General features: G+C 44.7%; 1 protein-coding gene across 1 annotated transcript in view; it reads right to left on the reverse strand.

The window, feature by feature from the left end:
* FLNC (filamin C) overlaps positions 1-24,439 on the reverse strand; it is a 193,265-nt gene that overhangs the window by 120,021 nt on the left and 48,805 nt on the right. Inside the window, 2 exon segments of the mRNA XM_030217139.1 lie at positions 8,867-9,017; positions 19,455-19,552. Coding sequence (XP_030072999.1) covers positions 8,867-9,017; positions 19,455-19,552 — 249 coding nt within the window.

The following is a 24,439-nucleotide window of genomic DNA, read 5'->3' on the forward strand; positions in this document are numbered from 1 at the left end:
AGTTGGTGAAGGAGAAAGGCATGGTGGGAGCCAGGCAGAATGTTGACCCTTTGCTGTCAGAATTTCTTCACCTTCAAGAACCTCTCTAGATAATTATAAATTGTTTCAACATACTTTATCTGAGCCAAAAACCTGGATTCTATCTGGGAAGCATTAATAAGTATGGAAAAGTCTTTGTCAGCTCAAAATGCTATGTTATATCGACAGTTTGGATTGATTTGTGGTAAACTGAGAAATTGGAAAGCGATTTGACAGATTAGATAAGCATGTATAGAATTTAGAAAAAGATTACTAGGTTATTGATTTTATCTTGTAAACCGTCTTGATATCTGTTGAAAGGTGGTATATCAAATTTTATAAAAGAGAATCAGTTTTCATGCAAGATTCTTTGAATCTTCTAAAAAAAGTTGAAGACCTGGAGAATAAGGTGAGAAAATTGACTTTAAGGTTATTAACATCCAAAATCTTCTATCTGTCAACCCACTGAAATGCTTAAAAACTATTTTTTGAAGTCCTGAGGGATCCAGAAACAGCCTTACCCTCCTATTATTCATTCTTACTATTTACGTCCATGTAAAAAAAATACAGAATGTGTGTGAAAAATAATCCCACTGCACCAAATGTATCTTGAGAGCCTTTGAGTTCACTAGACATTTTGGAAACATCTAATGACCCTACTTTACAAACTGGAATTTTAATTGCTGATTTTGTTCTGGAGTCAGATAGGGATTGGATTTTGAAGCTTTTCTTTAGAAGAAGATCAGAAAAAGTTATGGACAGAATTATAAATGTTTTCTCTGATGTTTCAAAAAACACACAAAAAAGAAGGAAACAATTTTTACGTATTGTGAAGAGCAAAGAAACTACAAGCCCCAGAAGGCAGTGCAGCACCAGAGAGATTCAGAACCAAGGAACTACAAAGCCCAGAAGGCAGGGCAACGTCAGAGAAACTAGGAACTAAGAAACTACAAGGTCCAGAAGGCAGTGCAGCAACAGCAGAGAGATCAGGTGAAGGAAGAAGATTCTATGCAAGAGAGGGAGGAGCCGGGGTGTGATTGGGAGATGGAATCAGATGGGGGAAGGGAGGACCCCTAGACGGGGAGGAAGGGGAGGAGAGAATGGAACTGGAGGAGGTGGAAGGAGGGGAGAATGAGGAGGAAATGGAAGTGCTGGTGGAGGGCTCTTAAAGTGAGTTATGAACTGAACTGGAGAGAGTGAATGAAGCCTTGGTGAATTGACCCAGTGGGTGGATGTCAGGTGGTTTTGTGCTGACAAACGAGGGAGGTGGGTCATTAGGTCTAAGAGTGAGAAAGTGACTTAGACCATATTGCCATTCAATTGAACTGTTTAATTTCATTTCTAAGATGAACGGTGTTGGAGAGCAGTGCTAAACTGAACTGTGTTTGAAGGCAATGCTAAACTAAACTGTGTTTGAAAGCAGTGCTAAACTGAATTGATGAGGAAAACATTGCTAACTGAACTGAATTGTGAGCAGTGCTCATTAGCTGTGTGAAAGAGCAGTACCACTAAGTACTGGATTAGAAGCAGTGCTGGAGAAAACCGTATTGAAAGCAGGGCCAAAGTGAACTGTGTTTAAAAGTGGAGCTACACTGAGGAGAGGGGAAGGCCTGTGAAGCCTTAAAGCAGATTAAATGTCAGGAGATAATAAAGCACTTCTGGTGATTTGCCTATTGTCTGGAGACCCTGATTGCAGACTGTCGACTCGGGAGTGAAGGACATGCTTGGTGAAGAAAGGAAGAGACTGAGAAAGAGTGGTGCGGATCTGGCGACTGAGCCTGACAGTATGAGAGCAGAGGTTCTACGATTGGGGGCTCAATTTTGGTTAAACGATCCCAATAAATGTATTATGGCACGGGATCAAATATGTCTTTTTTTTATCCTCAACAATTAATGCTTTTTTTTTGCTGGGGAAACAAGCCATTCCTAAAGATCACTTATGCTTACTACTTCTATGCTTTTGAAGTAGTTGTTATTGTATCCATAATATAGTCTAATTAGTTAAATTATATTGCACGATATTATGTAAGATTTGCCGCCATCTTTTCGAGGACTAGACGAAATACAGGACAAATGTTTTGCTTTTGTTAATTAACTTTACTTTCCCTATATTGGTATATGTATTCATTTTCCAACAAGTGTTGTTTGCTTGGTAAGTTTAATTTCTGAATTTGATAAAGAAAAAGAAAAAGAACGTACAACATAACAAAGAATTCCTACCCTCCTACTCAACCCCTTACCCCAACAATTTCCCTATATATTTTTGATTAACTTCTAAATACCTAACTAAAATGCCATGCTTTAAACTTCCACTTAAATATTGGAAAAAGACTCTCGGACTGCGATCCCACTGGCATTGCATTCTGTAACTTGGTACCAGGCATTACCGGATATCAAAAGCAAAAATTGTTGCAATGACCTCAGACTACTCCATCAGAGACAGACATGACCAATCAAGCCAATAAAGTCCATCAGAAGAGAGAAATGAGACTAATCAGACCAATAAACACCATCAGAAGAGAGAGGTGGGACCAATCAGACCAATAAGCTCCATCACAATAGACACCATCAGGAGACAGAAAGTACCAATCAGATCAATATACATCAATAAATACCATTATTCATGAGTAAATGTTCTAATCACGTCAATAACTACCTTCAGAAGAGAGATCAATCACACTCATAACATTATGGAGACAACCAATCAAAATATTCCTACAAAATACATTGCTCTGTGAGAACATGACTAATATAACTTTATAGTGTATAATAATCCTTATGTAGGAAGCCAAATGAAACAATTGTATAGCAAATAATCCTTACAGACAGCATTTAGAACACTCCTGTGAACATTATAATTGAACTAGAAATAAGCAGTGGATTTTCCCAAGTCCATCTTAACAATGGCTTATGGACTTTTCTTTTTGGAAATTGTCCCAAACCATATTTAAACCTTGCTAAGCTAACTGCTTTTACCACATTCTATAGCAATGAATTCAAGAGCTTAATTATACATTGAGTGGAGACAATTTTTTCTCCAATTTGTTTTAAATTAACTACTTAGTAGCTTCACTGAATGTCTCCTAGTTCTTATATTTTTGGGAAGAGTTAAAAGCAATTCATGTCTACCCATTCCACTCTGTATTTTATAGACCTCCATCGTATCTCCTCTTAGCTGTCTCTTCTCCAAGCTTATAGGGAAGTTATCCCATCCCCTTTATCATTTTTTTGCTGCCTTTCTCTGTACCTTTTCTAATTTCTCTATATCTTTTTTTTTTAATGTGGTGACCAGAATTGCACACAGTATTCGAAGTGAGGTTGCATTACAGATCAATACAAAGGCATTTTGTTTTCCATTCTTTTCCTAATAATCTCTAACATTCTGTTTGCTTGCTTAGCTGCTGTTGCACACTGAGAAGTATGTAAGGTGATTTGAAAATAACCACATATAAATCATGACAAACAAATCTGATTGATTTCCGAGACTGGATGGCAAATGGATCAAAGATATGGCTCGATGTAGTCTGCTTTAGAGACCAACCAAACCCAGGATCTTGAACCTGTGACCAAAACTGGCCACTTGGATTCAGAAGAAACTGAAACTGTAAACAAAAACTCCCCTCCAACTCCCTCCCCCCCCCCACCTGACCCCAAGGGTACCTCTCCCAGGCTGCCCCCTGGCAGTGGCCCCCCTCTCTCTGCCTCCTTCCCCACTATCACTTCCCCCTCCCCCTCATTCCACCCATAGGCCCTCCTTAAGCCTACCTTAGGAAGGTCTGGTGGTGTCTTTGGGGGCAGGAACGAACCCCACATTTTCAAATAAAACAATATACAAAATAATCAATCATATAATTAAAAAAATCAGGGGTCCTTTTACCAAGCTGTGGGAAAAAGAGCCTTGTGGTAGTGGCGGGGGCCATTTTTCCCGCATGCCAGGGCTCTTTCTACCGCAGTGGGCAAAAAGCCCTAAAAACAAAATGGCCATATGGTAAGAAAACTCTTACCGCGTGGCCATGTGGCAGGGAGCCTTTACCACCAACCACTGAGGTGGAGGTAAGGGCTCCCACGGTAACCCGGTGGTAACCCGTCAGCGTGCGGTGATACCCGATTACTGCCAGGTTACCACCGCGCTAACCATTTCTTGGGGGGGGGGTTCCTGGAATTACCGCCGGCAGCCGTGTTGGGCTGACATTAGTCCCAGAACAGTGAGTGGTAAGCCCGTGTGGGGCTTACTGCCTTGTTCTTACCACCATTCTGTAAAAGGGCCCCATAATAAAAAAATATAATTAAAAAAGTATGTAATAAGTCATGTAATAAAATAACCAGTGTATAAAAACAATGGATAAAAGCAAAGATGGAAGTGGGGTTCAAAAGAGACATTCTGTGGGTGTGAAAATCAAACCAAGAATAATGTAAACAATTTATGTTAAATGAAAGACATAAGGAAAAATAATGGAACGATAAATATATTTGCCAACATGGAGAACTGACTGGTGTAAAAGAGTCTTGCTGGGTAGAAATGGACGGCAGCAAAGAATTATGTCTGGAGGTCTTAAAAAAAATGACCGTGCATAAATAAATCAATAATACACTTCCCAAACTTTGAAAACGAGAACATGATGTATTAAAAAAAAATTAAGCAGAAATGAACCAAGGGTGCACAAAAAAATCTCACTGACTATCCGATTTAGAATAAAGAAATATCCATAAAAGTATATTGATGTTTTAATACCAAAATCAAAGGTGATAAGAAAGCCCAAGAGAAACAATGTCTTGCAATATACTCAAACACATGGCAAGATATAAATGTTATAATTTGGATAGAAAACGTTAATTGAAGCCGGCTATTAACATACTCGCGCTCTCGGTTCATAAATGCTAACCGAGAGATCCTAAAAAGGAACGTCATGGGCTGTCTCCTAAAAAGATCAATGAGACATTGTGAAAAAGGCATTCAAAAAAATTAACTTGTGTATGCTATAACGATCCAAAAGTAAAAAGAGGTGGCAAAGAAACATACGTAAAAGTAGCGCTAACCTGTAATATGAACACTGTATGTAACTGCACATTTAGGAAAATAGGTTCCCACTTACCAAAAAACCGATATAATGGGGCTACGACGTGCACAATAATGCATATGGGGGGGGGGGGGGGGAGGTAGGAGAGCACAGTTCAAATTAAATTGAAAAAAAAGGGAAGGGGAATGGGACTCAATATACCGCTTTTCTACAGTTTTTGCAACCACATCCAAAGCGATCTATCTGGGGCAACGGAGGGTTAAGTGACTTTACCCATTGTCACAAGGAGCTGCAGCGGGAATCGATCCCAGTTCCCCAGAGCCAAAGTCCGCTGCATTAACCGCTAGGCTACTCCTCCACTCTGAGGAAAGAGTTTGTAAAACTAGCTCAAGTAACTGGTGCTGGCTTTGAATGTACAAGTGTAAACTAGTGAATCACTGGGAATGAAGTGTCCATAACGTGATGTGAAATGAGCATGAATACATGTGTTACTGATGTCTTTAACAAGTAACATGTGAGAGTGGTGTGAATTCTGAAATGACAATAAATAATGATAAAAATATGTAACTGCACAAAAGCGATATAATGGGGCTACGATGTGCACAATAATGCATACTGGTCTGCTGCATATAGAGAACAGGAGCCCCTTCCCCAAGGGGGTGGGGGGGGGGGGGGGTAGGAGAGCACAGTTCAAATTAAATTGAAAAAAGGGAAGGGGAATGGGACTCGATATACCGCTTTTCTACAGTTTTTGCAACCACATCCAAAGCGATCTATCTGGGGCAACGGAGGATTAAGTGACTTTACCCATTGTCACAAGGAGCTGCAGCGGGAATCGATCCCAGTTCCCCAGGGCCAAAGTCCGCTGCATTAACCGCTAGGCTACTCCTCCACTCCGAGGAAAGCCTGTTGTAAAACTGGCTCAAGTAACTGCTGCTTGCTTTGAATGTGAGCTAGTGGCAGGAGGGGCGTTTTCGCCTCATTGTTTAATGCTTAAATTGCAGTACTATTGCTACCCATTCAACTTCCTGCAGGCTTGGAAGGCAGAATTACATGTGTGAAGTTTGACTTCCCTTACTGCTCAGGAATCCCATGCAGTGAGTTTTCTGGTTTTCTTCTTTCACTGCAGGATCTCCTTTCTGTTAAACACTTTCTATATTTATCTCAGTGATGCTGTTTTGGCTTTCCAAATTTCCTCCTGATAGTTTAGTCTTATTTCAACTGAAAGAATGTAAAAGTGTAAACTAGTGAATCACTGGGAACAAAGTGTCCATAATGTGATGTGAAATGAGGAAGAGTGTACACGAAAACAATGAATACATGTGTTACTGATGTCTTTAACAAGTAACATGTGAGAGTGGTGTGAATTCTGAAATAATAATAAATAATGATAAAAAAATATACCCACAAATATAATACCGTTCTAATGCTTGTACAGAAATTATAATTGATGGTGAATGTATGAAAATTAAATAGTGCATGAAATAATATTATGAAATATTGTGCAAACATATATTCACTAGTTAAAGCAATTATGGTGTGCAATATGTTATAATTATTACATAAAAGCATTTTGTCTGTTATGAATCTTAAAACCTAGGAAACTAAAAAGGAATAATAAAAAAATGTTATGGTAAGAAAAATGTTGTAGTGAAAAATGACATTAAAGGGAGGGGTGGTGATCAATCTCTTGGTTGAGGCCTGCAGGCACCACCGTACTGAACTCATAAATAAGCCGTTGTTCCTCTCTCAAGAAGAGCACATTATTGATATTATTCCTGCACCAATGTGGATTGTAAATTTTGAATAGAGTGATTTGTGCTGTACCAATGGCTTTTTTTATTATAGTTTTTATTATAGTAAAAAAGGCCCGTTTCTCACACAAATGAAACGGGCACTAGAAAGGTTATCCTCCGAGTCCCAGCCTGGTCCCCTCCCTCCTTCCCCCCCCCCTCATCCGAGTTCCAGGCCCCCCTCCCTCTCCTCTGAGTTCCAGGCCCCCTTGTCCTCCGAGATCCAGGCCCCTGTCCTCCGAGTTCCAGGCCCCCCTCCCTCTCCTCTGAGTTCCAGGCCCCCTTGTCCTCCGAGATCCAGGCCCCTGTCCTGTCCTCCAAGTTCCAGGCCTCCCTCCCTCCCTCCCTCTCTCTCTCTCCTCCGAGTTCCAGGCCCCCCTCCCTCTCCTCTGAGTTCCAGGCCCCCTTGTCCTCCGAGATCCAGGCCCCTGTCCTGTCCTCCAAGTTCCAGGCCTCCCTCCCTCCCTCCCTCTCTCTCTCTCCTCTGAGTTCCAGGCCCCCCTCCTTCTCATCTGAGTTCCAGCCCCCGCCCTCCCTCCCACCCTCTCCTCTGAGTTCCAGGCCCTCCTCCCTCCCTCTCTCCCTCTCTCCCTCTCCTCCAAGTTCCAGGCCCCCTCTCCTCCGAGTTCCAGGCCCCTCCCCCCTCTCCTCCGAGTTCCAGGCCCCCTCCCTCCCTCCCCCTCCAAGTTCCAAACCTGGCCCCCTCCCTCCCCCCTCTCTCCCTCTTATCCAAGTTCCAGGTCTCCCTCCCTCTCCTCTGAGTTCAAGGCCCCCCTCTCCTCCGAGTTCAAGGCCCCCCTCTCCTCCGAGTTCCAGGCCCCCTCTCCTCTGAGTTCCAGGCCCCCTCTCTCTCCTCCAAGTTCCAGGCCCCCCTCCCCCTCTCCTCTAAGTTCCAAGCCCCCCTCTCCTCCGAGTTCCAGGCCCCCCTCTCCTCCGAGTTCCAGGCCCCCCTCCCTCCCTCCCTGCCTCCCTCCCTCGGAGAGTTCCAGGCCCCCCTCCCTCCCTCCCTGCCTCCCTCCCTCGGAGAGTTCCAGGCCCCCCTCCCGCCCTCTCCTCCGAGTGCTAGCCCGACCTGCACTGCCCGCCCTCTTCTCCCAGTCCTTTGCCTGCTCCTCGCCTTCCTGCGTGCCATCCAGAATTTAAAAGTTCTTACCTCGGGGTCCGCCGGCAGCCGTGAAAGGCGAGCAGGCTCGGCGCTTCAGCCTGCCTTCCCTTCTCTCTCAGCTCTGCCTCTGGTCCCACCCTCATTTCCTGTTTCCGAAAGGGCGGGACCAGAGGCAGAGCTGAGAGAGACGGGAAGGCAGGCTGAAGCACCGAGCCTGCTCGCCTTTCACTGCTGCCGGCGGACCCCGAGGTAAGAACTTTTAAATTCTGGGTGGCATGCAGGAAGGCGAGGAGCAGGCAAAGGACTGGGAGAAGAGGGCGGGCAGCGCAGGTTTCCAGGCTGGCACTGGCTTCCGTTCGTAACATCTCTCCTGACGTCAGCTCGCCTCTAGCTTTCCCTTCCCTCTCATTGTTCCGCCCTCTGACATCATTTTGACGCGAGGGCGGACCAGTGGGAATTGATGTTACGAACCCAGGCATCCAGACGTAGAATGTTGGAGGTGCAAATTATTATATAGGATGTGGAGGATTAATATTTGAGTTATACTAGACCTTGGTTAAGGATTCTCATCACTCACCACAACGTAACTGGTTAAGAACATACTACAGGAGATTGGAAAAATATTTGCTATTGTTTCCCTGACCACAGAGTCTTTTTATAAGTTACTATATGGCTTTCTTCACTCCAGACAGGATGTATCAGAAGAACAATGAAATATTTCATTTCTCTAGGGAAGGATAGAGTGAAACAGGGATTTTTACTTTGCGTGGAAAGAGCCAATTATGTCGATCAATACTATCTGGATTTCTCAGAAAGTATCTTCTCTTCTGAAAATGCAGAGCTATGGTCCTTCAATAAACACAGTTACCTAGTCAAGGTCTGGGTGTCCCTATGGAGTCCTGAGCTCTGATCAATCCCTGGAGAACACATACCTGGTCCATAGGCTCTGGCTTTCTTTGGGTGCAGCTGTTTGGATTTGAGGGGAGCACCAGGCTTTAGTTTGGCTTTGGGAAACTGGGACAGGTAAGTCATGACTGAGTGCTCGTCTACATTGGGGTCCACAATCTCTTCTGGGGCAATGACCTGAAACACAATGGAAAATTGTTAATGGCTCCCTTTGTTAATTATTTGCCAGATTTGCTTAATTGCTTTTCAACATCTCAAATCAAGGTGGTTTACAGAGTCTACATTGATATAGGCATGGGGAAGCCACTGCTTGCCCTTGGCTTGGTAGCATGGAACATTGCTGCTATTTGGGTTTCTGCCAGGTACCTGTGACCTGGATTGACCACTGTTGGAAATGGGATACTGAACTAGATGGACCATTGGTCTGACCCAGTATGGCTATTCGTATCTTCTTACAGTACTAGAGGGGAACCAGGACATTCAGCTTACTCATTATACAAACACATCACATAGGAACACACAGTGTATATACCATTACACTGAAATGACTCCCTTGCCCTGTATTATCCCTTTGGAAAGAGAGCTTGCTCCCACCACTTTTCTGGATATCTGCCTTGGTTCTTAGTAAAGCAATAGTAAAGCAATAGTAGTTTCTCAATGACCTTTCACTGTGTCTTTTCCAGCAGTTTGTGGTAAAGGTTAAGTTCAGATGAGAAATTGCCATATATACTTATGAATAAGTGGGGAAATTTTGACTTTAAAATCCTACTATTACTACTTATCATTTCTATAGCGCTACTAGATGTACGCAGTGCTGTACACTTGAACATGAAGAGACAGTCCCTGCTCGACAGAGCGTACAATGTAATCAAGACAGACAAACAGGACAAATAAGGGATAAGGACAAAGAGTAGCAAGATTCCAGAATCCCAAAGAGTAACAAGATTCCGGAATCCCAAAGACTAATACTACTACTACTTATCATTTCCATAGCGCTACTAGACATACACAGCGCTGTACACTTGAACATGAAGAGACAGTCCCTGCTTGACAGAGCTTACAATCTAATTAGGACAGACAAACAGAACACCAGGTCATTCTCATCCATGTCATTATTATTTATTATTTATTTATTGCATTTGTATCCCACATTTTCCCAACTCTTTGCAGGCTCAATGTGGCTTACAATACATCATGGATAGTGAAAATATATAAGAGAATAGACATTTAGTATTACAGAAGTATCTTGGGTAACATGATAATGATAAAGCATGATAGTAGTTTAATAAGCAAATTTTATAAGACAATTCTGGATATATGTGGTGAAGATCAAGCAAGATGGCCGAATGAGAGGTAGTGAAGATCATGGCACTCAAGCTATCACTAGCTTCTAGCTGGCTGTATTGAAGTTGCTATAAAGCATAAGTACTATATATATCCCTGGTGTGGGAAGAACTCAATTCATGGTGAGCTTATACAGTGTTCAAATTTAAAGAGAAGAGGTTTGAAGGAGGTGTGCAAGTGAGAGCGGGGAGTGATAAAGATAAATAGTAGTGATTGTTTAAAATCTGTAAAAGGTTCTGGCTGGTTGAAAGTTTGTGCTGAGCATGTACATTGAGAGGGTAGCATGCCTGCAGGGAAATATGCTTGGCAATTATCAGATGACTGGGAAACAGCTACAGCTAAAAGCCATTTGATTGGCTGATATCCCAAGCAGTAGGTTCAAACAGGAAGTTTAGCTGAGATACTGTAGAAAGAGTTGGTGAGTGAGATTCTGATTGCTTTTTTTTTTTTTCGGTACAAGACTGTGTGTAGGTGCCACTTTTCCATGTATGGTGGTTTCCAAAATAGCTTTCTGTGGGGTTTTCCACCTCCATGTTATTAAAGGAAATGAAATCCTTAGCAAGAGCTACACTTATTTCAAAAATGTGCAAGCAAACTGAATGTAAATTGGTGTGTTTTACTCATCCATGCTAAATCTGTTCTTTTCTGGGCATCAGTGTTATACATGGCCTTTTCCATGCTGATCACAGTGATATAAGAATAGCATTGCTTGTGAAAAGTTGTTGATGAAATGCCAGGCCAGGGAGCAAATCACAGTTTTCCTCCATTACATGCAGCTGTAAATGAGACCAGAACAAGAAACAGTCCTCTAGCCCTCGTATTTTGTAGCATCACCCAAAGCCTAGACTGCAGGCAACACATACGCACCTCATAGCACATAGTAACACATAGAAGTAGGCGAACCATACAAGGGCACAGACAAAGAACACACAGATGTTTAGACAAAGCACAGAGACATGTTAGGGACATACACAATGCACCTCACATAAGCAAAGAAACACACAAACGTTGGCAAATGCCACAAGCAGATGCAGAGACACTCCACAAGCAGAACTTACACATATGTAAGGAAACACACACACACAGATGTATGAACATAGAGACAGGGGTACACAAGATAAGACATAAAACCACGCAGACAGACATGGGTGCACAGACAGATACATGAACACACTGGCATGCACATCAAGTGACAGATACAGATAAAGTCTGATCCACGTGTACAGACACACACAATGAACACTTTAACAGATACACAGGCATATACACAAAGGCATAAACAGAGATACACAGAAATACATGGAGACACAAGCCATGCAAACATGTGAATACATACACAGAGATGCACAAAGATATTTATGTACAAACCAGGGGCGTGGTTATGGGGGGGCCACAGGGGCCTGGGCTCCCGCAAATTTCATCCGGGCCCTTTTATTGACTGGCGGGGTCCCCAACCCCCGCCAGCCGAAGCCTTCTTCAAAGCCGGTCTCCGGCGCAGCAGCGTTCGCTGCCCTGCTCTTCTTTCTTCTTGCTCCTCCTGTGTGCACTCTGACGCTGATGGACCCCCGCCAGCAAAGGTATTTGTTTGCGAGGGGGGGACGAAGAGGTGAGGCGGTGGGGGGGCAGTGGAGCGGCACTCAAAATGTGCCCCCAACCTCGGGCTCTGGCCCCCTCCCACCATAAGGTATGGCTACACCCCTGGAAACAGGAGCACTCAAAGTTGTTCTGTGCAGTGGTGTCCCGAGGGTGGCTGACACCCGGGGCGGATCGCCGATGCGCCCCCCCCCCCGGGAGCAGCGACCCACCCCCACCCCCGGCGAAAGGACACCTCCCCCCGGCGAAAGGGCACCCCCCCGGGTGCATTTTTACCTGCTGGGGGGGGGGGGTGCCGCATGCCTGTCGGCTTCGCTTGTTCCATGCTCCCTCTGCCCTGGAACAGGAAATAACTTGTTCTGGGGCAGAGGGAGCACGGAACGAGCGGAGCCGACAGGCGTGCTGCACCCCCCCCCCCCCCAGCGGCGTGCACCTGGGGCAGACCGCCCCCCCCCCCCCCTTGGTACGCCACTGGCTCTGTGGGCTACAAGTCTGCCTAAGTCTTGTTACCTATAAAACACAGACATGATATCCATCGCACACAGACAGACTCAAATTCACTAGTTGTTAATGTTCTGGATGCCTGATGTATACAGAATCACAGAAGCACAGCTACACTTGTGGACACACATAAATTTAAAATGAAGATGCATGCATTTAAGCTATCAGAGACGCAATGGAAAGTGGGTGTATGTCAGGACGTGCTATTTTCAGTGCCACTGGCCTATGTAAAAGGAACATTTGCTGCTGCAGTGGACGGGCTACAGACAGGACAGTGCAGTCCGCACTCAGCTGTTCAAAGGCAGGACAGCTCCAGCAGGATTCACTACAGGCAGCCAGGATCCTTGCCAAGCAGCTGACTTCCAGTAGAATCAACAGCAATAGACAAAAACATTCATAAACAAAACCAACTGGCAATGGAGGGGAGAAAAGCTCCGAAGAAAGACACAGAGATCAGAGATCATCATGTTCGAGACGTTACGAGAGTCAGTCCCTGGAAGGGGGACACCTCGTTCTGCTGAGTGCAGCAGGGGATTCTGGGGACAGCCCCCCTCGTCATGCAATAAGAGTTGTTTGGGCCAGTGTTTCTATGGTGACAGCCCTGAACCCTTGCCATGAAATGAATCAGTGGTTCCAAGCTCAGGGTGATGAGACTGGCCTTGGCTGCTCCCTTTCTCTGAGGGGTGGGTGGGGCCACCCAGAGGGAAGGATCAGTGGAGGGGAAGAAAGAAAATGACATGCTGATTAATCTGCAGAAAACAACGTAACTGCAGATCAGCTTCAAAAACAGCCATGTGCATCTGCAATGACAATTTCCAGAAAGTGACTCTGTGCTTACATTCACATGTTTTGGTGCGCTCAGACAGATCGTTAACAGCAGCAGGGCAACAAGGCAGGTTACACAGGAAGGCAGTGAAATTTCTACCTGTGGATGTTTTTAATGGCAGATTAGAAGTATGTCTCTTTTGAGACCATTTCAGGACAGGAGTCCTATGGGGAGGCAACAGGACAGACATCACCGGGCAACCTCTGGAGGTCACTTCCAGCTATTTCTTCTAAGGCTTGTTTAAGCTATGATAAACTATGACAAGCATAATATATCTAAACACACATCCGGACTAACATATAAAAACGCACCTCACCTTGAAGCAGACACACCTACATACATGCCCACACAGAAAAATGTAAAAACAGATAGATTCAAACATGTACATAAATACACACTAACATATGAACACAAACGTACAAACATGCACAAGCAGTAATGATACATAAGGGAGCAATGATGGGGACAACCCACACCAGAGCACAACTGTCTTCCAATTCCTATTTGCCCTGCTGGGTCAGACCAATAATCCATCAAGTCCAGTATCCTGTTACCAACAACAGCCAGTCTAGCTTAAGTACCTAGCAGATCCCAATGGGAAGTTCTCTGTTCTTTTACAGACACCCAGAAGCAAGAGGTGGTGATTCCCACTGCTGCCTGGCTAAAACCTGTTAATGGACCTGCCCTGCAGAAATGTGTCTAGAGGTACATTATCAGCCTTGACAACATCCTCCAAAAATAAATCCCATAGCTTGATTGCTCAATTACTGAAAAATGTTGTTTTAAATCTGCTACCAATTAATTTTATGGGGTGTGATACTTGTGGCCTGGATTGACCACTGTTGGCAACAGGATGCTGGGCTTGATGGACCTTTGGTCTGTCCCAGTATGGCAACACTTATGTACTTAGGATTCTGAATGGAATCTTGCTACTCTTTAGGGTTCTAAATGGAATGTTGCTATACACTTTGAAATTCTGCATGGAATCTTGTTATTCTTTAGAATTCTAGAATCTTGCTACTCTTTGGGGTTCTACATGGAATGTTGCTATTGTTTGGGTTTCTGCCAGGTACTTGTGACCTGGATTGACCACTGTTGGAAACAGGATGCTGGGCTTGATGGACCTTTGGTCTGTCCCAGTATGGCAATACTGATATACTTATGTGTCCCTAGTCCTAGTGCTCGACAGATTGTTTTGTTTTTACTGGGGCTTAACTTTAAGACTTGGGTTCCTAAATTTCTGCTCCTAGTGTCACTAGACTTCTAAATGTAGAAGGCTTAAAAAGTGGATGGCAACAGGGATGGATTCAGAGCAGTTTAGCACTGATTTTCAGAACCAGGCACTCAAATTTTGGCAAATGAATGGCAGGCTTAAACGTAAGAGTATAGGTGTTAGGTGGCTTTTCAGCTCAAAGGGTCTTAAGTCTGGCTGAAAATAGGGTATAAATCTTTGAACCTAGTTTAAGCTCTGAAATTGAGAAACTCAGGGCCTGATATTCAGCACCAACAGTTATTCCCAGATATTCTAAGGCAGGCCCTGTCTGTGCTTTGGCTTTGAATATCTGATTATTTTTGAGCTGGCTAACACATAACCGCTTAAGTCGATAGTCAGCACTTAAGGGCCCTTTTACAAAAAGGCGGTAAGCCCAACGCGGGCTTACCATGCGCCAATTTGGGGCTACTGTCGGCTCTACACAGGTGCCAGCAGTTGTTCTAGCCCCAGTGCGTTCCATTTCCCACACTGGAGAAAATAGGGCTAGGCTTTTTTTGCGCGGTGGTTACCCAGCAGCAGTGGCGTAGGAAGGGGGGGTGGGGCGGTCCGCCCCGAGTGCATGCCGCTGGGGGGGGTGTCATCTCCGTTGGTTCCTTGCTCCCTCTGCCCGGAACAGGTTACTTCCTGTTCCGGGGCAGAGAGAGCAAGGAACCAATGGAGCCGACGCAGCTCCCAGCGACGTGGGCTCGGGGGCGGATTGGCCCTCCCGCCCGCCCCTCGCTGCCAAACTAAGGTAAAATGCGCTCCAAGGGGGGGAGGGGGCGCGCCGGAGGAGGGGGCGCGCGCCGAGGGGGGGTGCCACGCTGCACCCAGGGGGGGTGCGCGGCGGCGACCCACCCCGGGTGCCAGCCGCCCCCGCTACGGCACTGCCCAGCAGTAATTGGGCAGCACCACATGCTACCCGGTTACCGCCGGGTTAGCACGGTAGCCCTTACCACCACCTAAATGGGTGACAGTAAGTGCCCCCCAACATGGCCACATGGTAAAAACAATCTTAATGCGTGGCCATGTATTTTTGCTGCCTTTTTACCCACTGCGGTGAAAAGGGCCTCAGCATGTGGCAAAAATGGCCACCGTTGCTACCACAGAGCCCTTTCTTTTTACCACAGCTTGGTAAAAGGGCCCTTTAAGTGGCTATAGAGTAGTACTTCAAATAAGACATTTCAGTGGGACTCCCTTGCTGCCACACCAGTGGCGTAGCCACAGGTGGGCCTAGGTGGGCCAGGGCCCACCTACTTAGGGTTCAGGCCCACCCAACAGTAGCACACATTTAGTGGTAGCTAGTGTGGATCTCAAGCTCTGCCACCCGAAGACTTCCCCCTGATGGTAACAAAAACGCTACTGTCCATGATACCGGCACCTGCACATACACAGTTTTCAGCGAATGCCCGCTGCAGACTGCCAAGGTGGAAAGAAGTGTTTTCCCACCAGCTGAGATATTTTTTTGGTGGTGGTGGTGGTGGTGGTGGGAGGAGAACACTTGGTGCCCACCCACTTCTTGCCTAGGCCCATCCAAAATCTGTTGTCTGGCTACGCCCCTGTGCCACACATTGAGATGGCGGTAGGGGCATCTGAGCTAACCGCACCGGTTAAGTTCTGGCACTACGAAAATCAAACAAATTCCTGTAGTGCAAGAAATGGTGCATGCAGGGGATGGCAAATACTGCCGGGCTCCTGCGGTAGCCTGGCAGTAATTCCGGATAGGCGCACGACAAGCCTGTTGCTGCACACCAATTCTTTTGTAAAGGTCCCCTTAATACATTTTTGACCAACTTTCAAAGGCAAAACCTTCTTCTGCAGGTCAGAAATGAGCAAAACATGACAAATATCAGAATATATAAGTGACACATAAAAGCATTCCAATGACAGTCTCGGGGGAAAGGGAGGGGGTGGATGGATCATCAGAGAGTGACAAAACAGTATCATTTTATGGTTTATATTGCGATCCTTTTAATATTCTGACCATTTCCTTTCACATTATAAATAGGAAAAAGAAGCACCAGGAGCCTTCAAATTGGGACACAGTCTCTTTAATCGTATAACTTGAAGGTCAATTCTTCCCTTAGTGACCCAACACGGGCTGTGTTTCGGGGCTAAGCTCCTGCATCTGGGGTCAAAAGAGTTGTGACATCTAAGGAGCAGCAGAACTTTTGAACTCGAGCAAGAAGGATCGTCCTTGCTCCCATTTTACCGAACGACAAAGTATATTTCTTTGGCATCTAACGCAATAACTCAACTTAATTGTTACCCTAAAAGGAGTAAGTTCTGCTGCTCCTTAGATGCCACAACTCTTTTGACCCCCGATGCATGCGCTTAGCGCCGAAACACGGCCCGTGTCGGGTCACTAAGGGAAGAATTGACATTCTTTTATTTATTTATTTATTACATTTGTACCCCGCGCTTTCCCACACACAGCAGGTTCAATGCGGCTTACATAGTAAATAGAATTACAGAGTCTTGTAAGGAGCAGTGGCGTTCCTAGGGGGGCTGACACCTGGGGCGGATCGCCAATGCAACCCGTCCCCCGGGTGCAGCACCCCCCCCCCAGAACAGCGTGATGCCCCCCCCTCGGCGAAAGAACCCCCCGGGTGCACGCCGCTGGGGGGGGGGGGGGTGCCGCGCGCCTGCCGGCTCTTCATTTTCATGCTCCCTCTGCCCCGGAACAGGAAGTAACCTGTTCCGGGGCAAAGGGAGCATGAAAACGAAGAGCCGACAGGCGCGCGGCACCCCCCCCCCCCAGCGGTGTGTACCCGGGGCGAACCGCCCCCACCATCCCCCCTTTGGTACGCCACTGGTAAGGAGAATATTACAAACTATAATAAACATAATAATAGTAAGGTTTTAAGAATATATGAATTGGATACGGGAAGGTAAACAAAGAGGATAGGCGAAAGGAAAGGAGACTGGGAGGGGTATGGTATAGGAAAGATGGAGAAGGAAAGACTGGGGGATGAGTATAAGGAGATTGGGAGACAAGGTCAAAGGTATAATCGGTGTCAGAGTCAGTGTCAGTGTCAGAGCAGGAGTTGTGTAGATGGGCTGATAAGTAAGGCAAGAATTGACATTCAAGTTATACGATTAAAGAAACTGTGTCCCAATTTGAAGGCTCCTGGTGCTTCTTTGTTCTATTTGGACTTTGCTCTGTACTTTGGACCCTCTCTGGGCTGCTTGTCTATCACATTCTAAACTATGGGGTGGAATTTCAGTCAGCAGCTCTCAGCATTTTGCGAACTACTGTTGGCGTAGTGGCCAGAAATTCAATGCCAGGCCAGCAAAAAGGCGGTAAATAAATCCTAATAAATAAATAAAATAAATAAAAGGGGCCATGTGTTATGATTAGCACGTGGGTTTCCCTGTGTGCAGAAGCCTCTTTTAGCTGTAAAATGGTCGCATTTCCATTTTTTCTATTAATGGCCAGGCGCTGGGGAAGCATGTGCAGATACCTGAACTACAGCACCTGAGCGCACCCCGCGGTAGTGCATTTTGGTGCACGGGAAGAATGCGGTAGTGCTTACCGCCACTTAGAAAAAGGACCCTTAAATTTGTATCTGAGGGTTAAGGAGTGGAGGAGTGGCTTAGTGGTTAGTGATTTTTGAGTTCAAATCCCGCTGCTGCTCCTTGTGATCTTGGGCAAGTCACTTAACCCTCCATTGCCTCAGGTACAAACTTAGATTGTGAGCCCTCCTGGGACAGAGAAATATCCAGAGTACCTGAATGTAACTCACCTTGAGCTACTACTGAAAAAGTGTGAGCAAAATCCTAATAAATAAATAGCAAGATTCTAGAATCCTAAAGAGTAACAAGATTCCATGCAGAATCTCAGAGTACCAACATTCCATGTAGAACCCCAACAAATAAGAATGGAGAAGTGGCCTAGTGGTTAGAGCACCAGTCTTGCAATCCAGAGGTGGCCTGTTCAATTCCCACTAGTGGTCTTTGTGATCTTGGGCAAGTCACTTAACCCTCCATTGCCTCAGGTACAAATGTAGATTGTGAGCCCTCCTGGGACAGAGAAATATCCAGAGTATCTGAATGTAACTCACCTTGAGCTACTACTGAAACAAGTGTGAGCAAAATCCAAATAAATGATTTGCCCAGGGTTAAATGTAATATTTTAAAAGGCCAAAAATCCATGTGGAAATTTGGAAGTTTTTCTGCTGCTTTTATTTATTTATTTATTGCATTTGTATCCCACATTTTCCCACCATATGGCAGGTTCAATGTGGTTTACATATTCCTAAAAAGGCAGTTACAAAATTTAGATTTGTAGAAGTCTAGTACATAATACAGAAGTACAATAAACACTTAGGTTGACATATTAGCATATTGTAATAATATTGTTTTCCATTTCTGATCTTTTCGTGATGTATGGTGGTGTGGGATTAGGCAGATCCAGGAGGGAAAAGGCTTCTTGAAAAAATGTGTTTTCAGGTTTTTACAAATAAGAATAATAAAACCTCATTTTCAGAGAAGAAATGAAAAACCTGACTTGGTTTTCAGTTACATTATTTCCACCTGTTTAGTTTGTAGGTAGAGATTTGGCAGAAAGTAAACTTAGATTGTAAGACCTCCAGGGATAGGGAAAAACCTACCGCACCTGAACAAAACCGTGTAAGCCAGTGGTTCCCAAACCTGGTCCTGGATGCACCCCAGCCAGTCAGGTTTTCAAGATATCCACAATGAATATTCATGAGAGGGATTTGCATGCAGTGGAGGCACTGCATATTCATTGTGGATATCCTAAAAACCTGACTGGCTGGGGTGCATCCAGGACCAGGTTTGGGAACCACTTGCGTAAACTAAATCCAATTTGTAAAATGAATCATGAAAAATCCTCCAGTTTCAGATCATGCTGTTGGTATTTCCTCCCTAGCTCCCCCCTCCCCCCCATCCTGGCTCCCATGCCCTCTTCCTAATATTCTCCCCTATGCCCCAAGCCATCTCCTGAGCAAACTCCTGCATTGCGATCACACCCAAAGGCATAAGAAAAGAATATATCAAGGGCAAACAGGTGCACTTCCATCCCTGAAAGTCTACCTTCCAGCTTCTATCGGCCCACACACCAGCCTGCATGTACCTGTGGTACTCCCAGCCAGTCGTCAGCCTGCTGCATGGCCTCCCGTGCATTCTCCACAGGCTGCTTAGGGTCCCAGGCCTCCCAGTCTGGGCACAGTCCTGTAATGGGAAGACAAGAAAGAAAGGAAGAGTCAGCGTGAGGCACCTTGGGTGTGCAGAACAGGGGCACAAGAAACAGCATAAGAAACAGAATAAGCATAGCGGCCGTTCCGTGACTGAAATTTAGCCAATTATAACCATGTCTTATTTAGGCGCAGATTGGGCATATAATGCAACAGTGCGTGTAAATGTTCGGAACACCCGTGACCCGCCCATGGTTCGATTTACGCACCTCGCTTTATAGAATATGCTTAGCGAGTTATGCACGTAAATCCTAATTAGTCCCGATGAGTACCAATATTTGCTTGTTAACATCCAATTATCAGCATTGATTGGCTTGTTAACCAATTAAGTTCTGCATGCAAATCAGCTACGCGTGCTGACTTGCATGTGGAACTTTAGTCATCTTTTATAAAATCTGGGGGGAAATCTTCACAGACAGTACTGCAGAAGATCAAACTACGCCTCCTCTGATGTGGTTAAATCTCCTGCCTTGGCTCAGCCATAAAGTCTACCTACACACTTCTCTGCATCATGGTCAAACAGCTAATAGCTTCATTAACATTCATCTTAATATGCTGTTCACCAATATCCTCCATGCAGATTTGCACAGCGTTACCTTCTGCATGAAACGCTTCTCTGCGTCGGCACACCCATAAAATTGTGCACAGATAACATGCTAAACCCCTTCCAACTTCCATGCAAACTTTTTGCATCAGCCCCAAATGAGAGACAGAAGGCGCTTAAAGAGTATGAGAGTGAGAAAACCTTCAGATGAATGCTACATAGCCCTAACGAGTGAGACTTGGCATCTTTGTACAGACAGACCACCTTTGACCTTTGGAATAGGGCAATGGTCCTTTCTTGAGGCAGCATTACATAAGCCCCTGGCTAATAAAATGATTGGGTTTCCCTTAGTGCTACCACTGACCTGCAGTCATGTGATGAGAGATTTCTTCCTGTTGATGGTTGGTTACCTCATCTCTCATCTGTTTCAGTTTTACAGATAATATTTCTGACCCTGGGACACCAGCACCAAATCTTTTTCTTCCTTTCCATGAATAGCTCCAGGCTAGAGAAGGGCTTACCTCTCACCTTGACTTAACAAGGATCTGGGGTTCCTAGCCCATTATAAACCATAAAGCTGTATTTCTCTGTTGATCACCCCACCCCTCACCTATCCACACCCATCCTGTTAGAATATCAATGATATGCTTTGATGTCCCCATGCATACCTCCGACCCACCCCCATCCTCCCACCCTGTCAGACTGTCATAATAATGCTTGAATGTTTTCACTTATATACACTGTCAGCTAGCACATTTGCTTATTTCCGATCTGAGGAAGCTAATCAAGAAATGTATTAAGTTATGTCCAATAAAAAAGGTATCATCTTATTTTCTTTTCCATGTTTTATTTTGTTTGATTTCTATAGATTCTACATGGAATGTTGCTATTCCACTAGCAACATTCCATGTAGAAGTCGGCCCTTGCGGATCACCAATGTGGCCGCACAGGCTTCTGCTTCTGTGAGTCTGATGTCCTGCACGTACGTGCAGGACGTCAGACTCACAGAAACAGAAGCCTGCGCAGCCTTCTACATGGAATGTTGCTAGTGGAATAGCAACATTCCATGTAGAATCTCCAATAGTAGCAACATTCCATGTAGAATCTCCAATAGTATCTATTTTACTGTCATAGTAATGCTTGAATGTTTTCACTTATATACACTGTCAGCTAGCACATTTGCTTATTTCCGATCTGAGGAAGAAGGGCAACCTTCGAAAGCTAATCAAGAAATGCATTAAGTTATGTCCAATAAAAAAGGTATCATCTTATTTTCTTTTCCATGTTTTATTTTGTTTGATTTCTATTGATAACCTTAAGAGTGGACTAACAAGGCTACCACACTCCTCTCTCATCTTGGGAATGAGTCGTTTCCTTCATACTCTTCTTTCAGCCTGCCTTCCCTATCCCCCCAACACACACACACATTCTCATGTGGTGTGGTCAACCTTTAATGTGCACACGCAGACATACATAATCACGTACACTTATAAAAAAAAACATACTACCAAGCCAGTGGCTAGCATGATGTAAGGATTATGTGTGCAGTCTGGTGGATGAAGTCTTGTGCATTAACAAAGGAAGATCTGAACCTCAGCTATTTTATCAGGAGTAGAAATGTTAATCCCCATGTCATGACCAAATGTTCATCCAAGTTGTAAAGTCTGATATCTGCCAAACTTGTCCTTGTAATGTTTCATAGAGAAATCTTATTTTGGCACAGGACACGGCTGGGAATCAAATTTTGCATCTCAGTGGAGAGACTCCCTATTGTTAACGTTTTCTGAGCATTCCCATCTGCAAGATTTTTATCACAACCGCTGAGGAATCTCTTGCAGACGATAACATTTTTCAGCAGGAAAATAAAACTTTAGCCCAAGGAAGACACTAATCTATAGGAGAAAGCTGAGCTTTGAGGTACCACAGTGGGTGGTGGGAAGGGGAGAAATGGCTATGCTTTTTCCCTAATGTAAGAACAATAGGGTTGTGAATACCTCTCATTAGTACTCCAAGGGGCTGGTTATACCTCAGGATCTTTGTAGGCCTCTGCTGAAGCTGCTGTGTATTTAGAAGAGATACGAGCACTTTATGTTATCAGACAGTGAACCGGTTCCAATTGTTCAAAAGATATGTTTTCATTTGATGATGTGCTTGGAAGAAATTAAGGAAATTAGGGGGTCACTGTCGGAGTCCATGAGCTCAGTATTGGCCTCAGATCACAGGCTGGGCTATCTCCTCATACAGGGACATGTCTGACTAGCTTCCTTTCTTATTCCTAACTCACCGCAGTATTTGGATCCAAACCACCTCAATTGCTTAGCTTGTCAGGATATCCTAACGTGGATTCCGTAGGCCTCCAAATGAAAGGTACAGTGGAAGGAATGACAAGTACTGGCTTGGCTTAGGCTTCTCCCCGGCCCAGGAACATGAATGCACTTAACAGGGGAGATTGACTGACACTGCATGCTTGCAGGTTCCAAGACACTAACCAGACCCCCTGGTCTTCCACCCCGCTGTCTGGGTTTATCCCCTCCTCTGCATGCTCCTAAAACTTGCTTACAGAAGACACGCATAAAAAAATGATTAGTTATCGGGAAAAGAGAAACACAGCAGTGCAGAATTAGATGAATGCTGAAGGCAAAATCATCTTTCCAAATGGTAACTGACTTGCAACACCGTCATTTTGTGCACGAATGTTGGAGCAGGAGCATCAGTTTTAAGATCACAGGGATTCCAACCAAATGTTGTGCCGCTAAGATTTCTTTTAAACTCTAAATATTTGGGGGTAAAATATATGTTTTTTGAGCCAGAACATCTTAAAGTATTTTTAGAATTGAAAAAATTAGCCATTAAACCTGCAGAGTAAGAATTACCATCTGATTATCAATGTTAATGTAGGGAAGATAAGGTCAGGCCATACACGTTTTTTTTTTTCGTTTTTTTTTTCCTTTTGAGATCTCCTATTATCTGAATGGCCCCCCCCCCCCCCCCCCTTTCAGCCATTTCATTGTGGTCTAATTAATTGTATAGCTTGTTTTTTCCCTTTAGGTTTGGTGAATGTATCTTTAATTTAATAATTAAGACTAAATTTGTTTATTGAATTATTCAAGTTATGCAATGTATTTCTAATTGCATGTTTTACGTGTAAAAAATTTAATTAACTAATAAAACATTGAAAAAAAAGATTTCTTTAAACTCCGTTTTTCACTCCAAGGCAGGCTGTTTTTTAAACTAAAGTTAGTTTGTTCTGTTTATAACCTACTTCAACAATTTGCCTTATGATGAACTATGTAACCACACAATGCTGACTAACCTCACTGCCAAACACTATCACATTTACCCTAATGTCGATACCTGAGCAACAACATAATGTTGACACCTACGCAAGATCACAATCCTGCTTATAATCGAAAGAGAAAAACGCCTATATTTCGACCCAAATCGGGAGATAGACGTTTATCTCACAAAAACGAATAAATCAGTATAATCGAACGCCGATTTTAGACATTTTCAACTGCACTCCGTGGCGGATGCAGATGCGGACAAAGTTGACAGGGGTGTGTCGGAGGCGTGGTGAAGGCGGGACTGGGGCGCGATTATCGGCCGAAGAGAGATGGGCGTCCTTGGCCGATAATTGAAAAAAGAAAGGCGTTTTTAACGAGAATTTAGGGCATTTTTGCTGGACCCTTTTTTTTCACAAGTAAGTCCCAAAAAAGTGCCCTAAATGACCAGATGACCACTACAGGGAATCGGGGATCACCTCCCCTGACTCCCCCAGTGGGCACTAACCCCCTCCCACCAAAAAAAAAAAGAAGTTTAAAAACTTTTTTTTCCAGCCTGTATGCGAGCCTCAAATGTGATACCCAGCTCCATCACAGCAGTATGCCGGTCACTGGAGCAGTTGTTAGTGGGTGCAGTGGACTTCAGGCAGGTGGACCCAGGCCCATCCCCCCCCCTACCTGTTACACTTGTGGTGCGTAATACTGAGCCCTCCAAACCCCCCCAAAACCCACTGTACCCACATGTAGGTGCCCCCCTTCACACCATAGGGCTATGGTAATGGTGTAGACTTGTGGGCAGTGGGTTTTGGGGGAGATTTGGGGGGCTCAGTACACAAGGGAAAGCTGCTATGCCCTTGGGAGCTCGTTTACGGTTTTTCTTTGATTTGTAAAAGTGCCCCCTAAGGTGCCCGGTTGGTGTCCAGGCATGTGAGGGGGACCAGTGCACTATGACTCCTGGCCCCTCCCACGAACAAATGCCTTGGATATATTCGTTTTTGAGCTGGGCGCTTTCGGTTTCCATTATCACTGAAAAACAAAA

Source organism: Microcaecilia unicolor, chromosome 10 (genome assembly GCF_901765095.1).
Source record: "Microcaecilia unicolor chromosome 10, aMicUni1.1, whole genome shotgun sequence".
Lineage (NCBI taxonomy): Eukaryota > Metazoa > Chordata > Amphibia > Gymnophiona > Siphonopidae > Microcaecilia > Microcaecilia unicolor.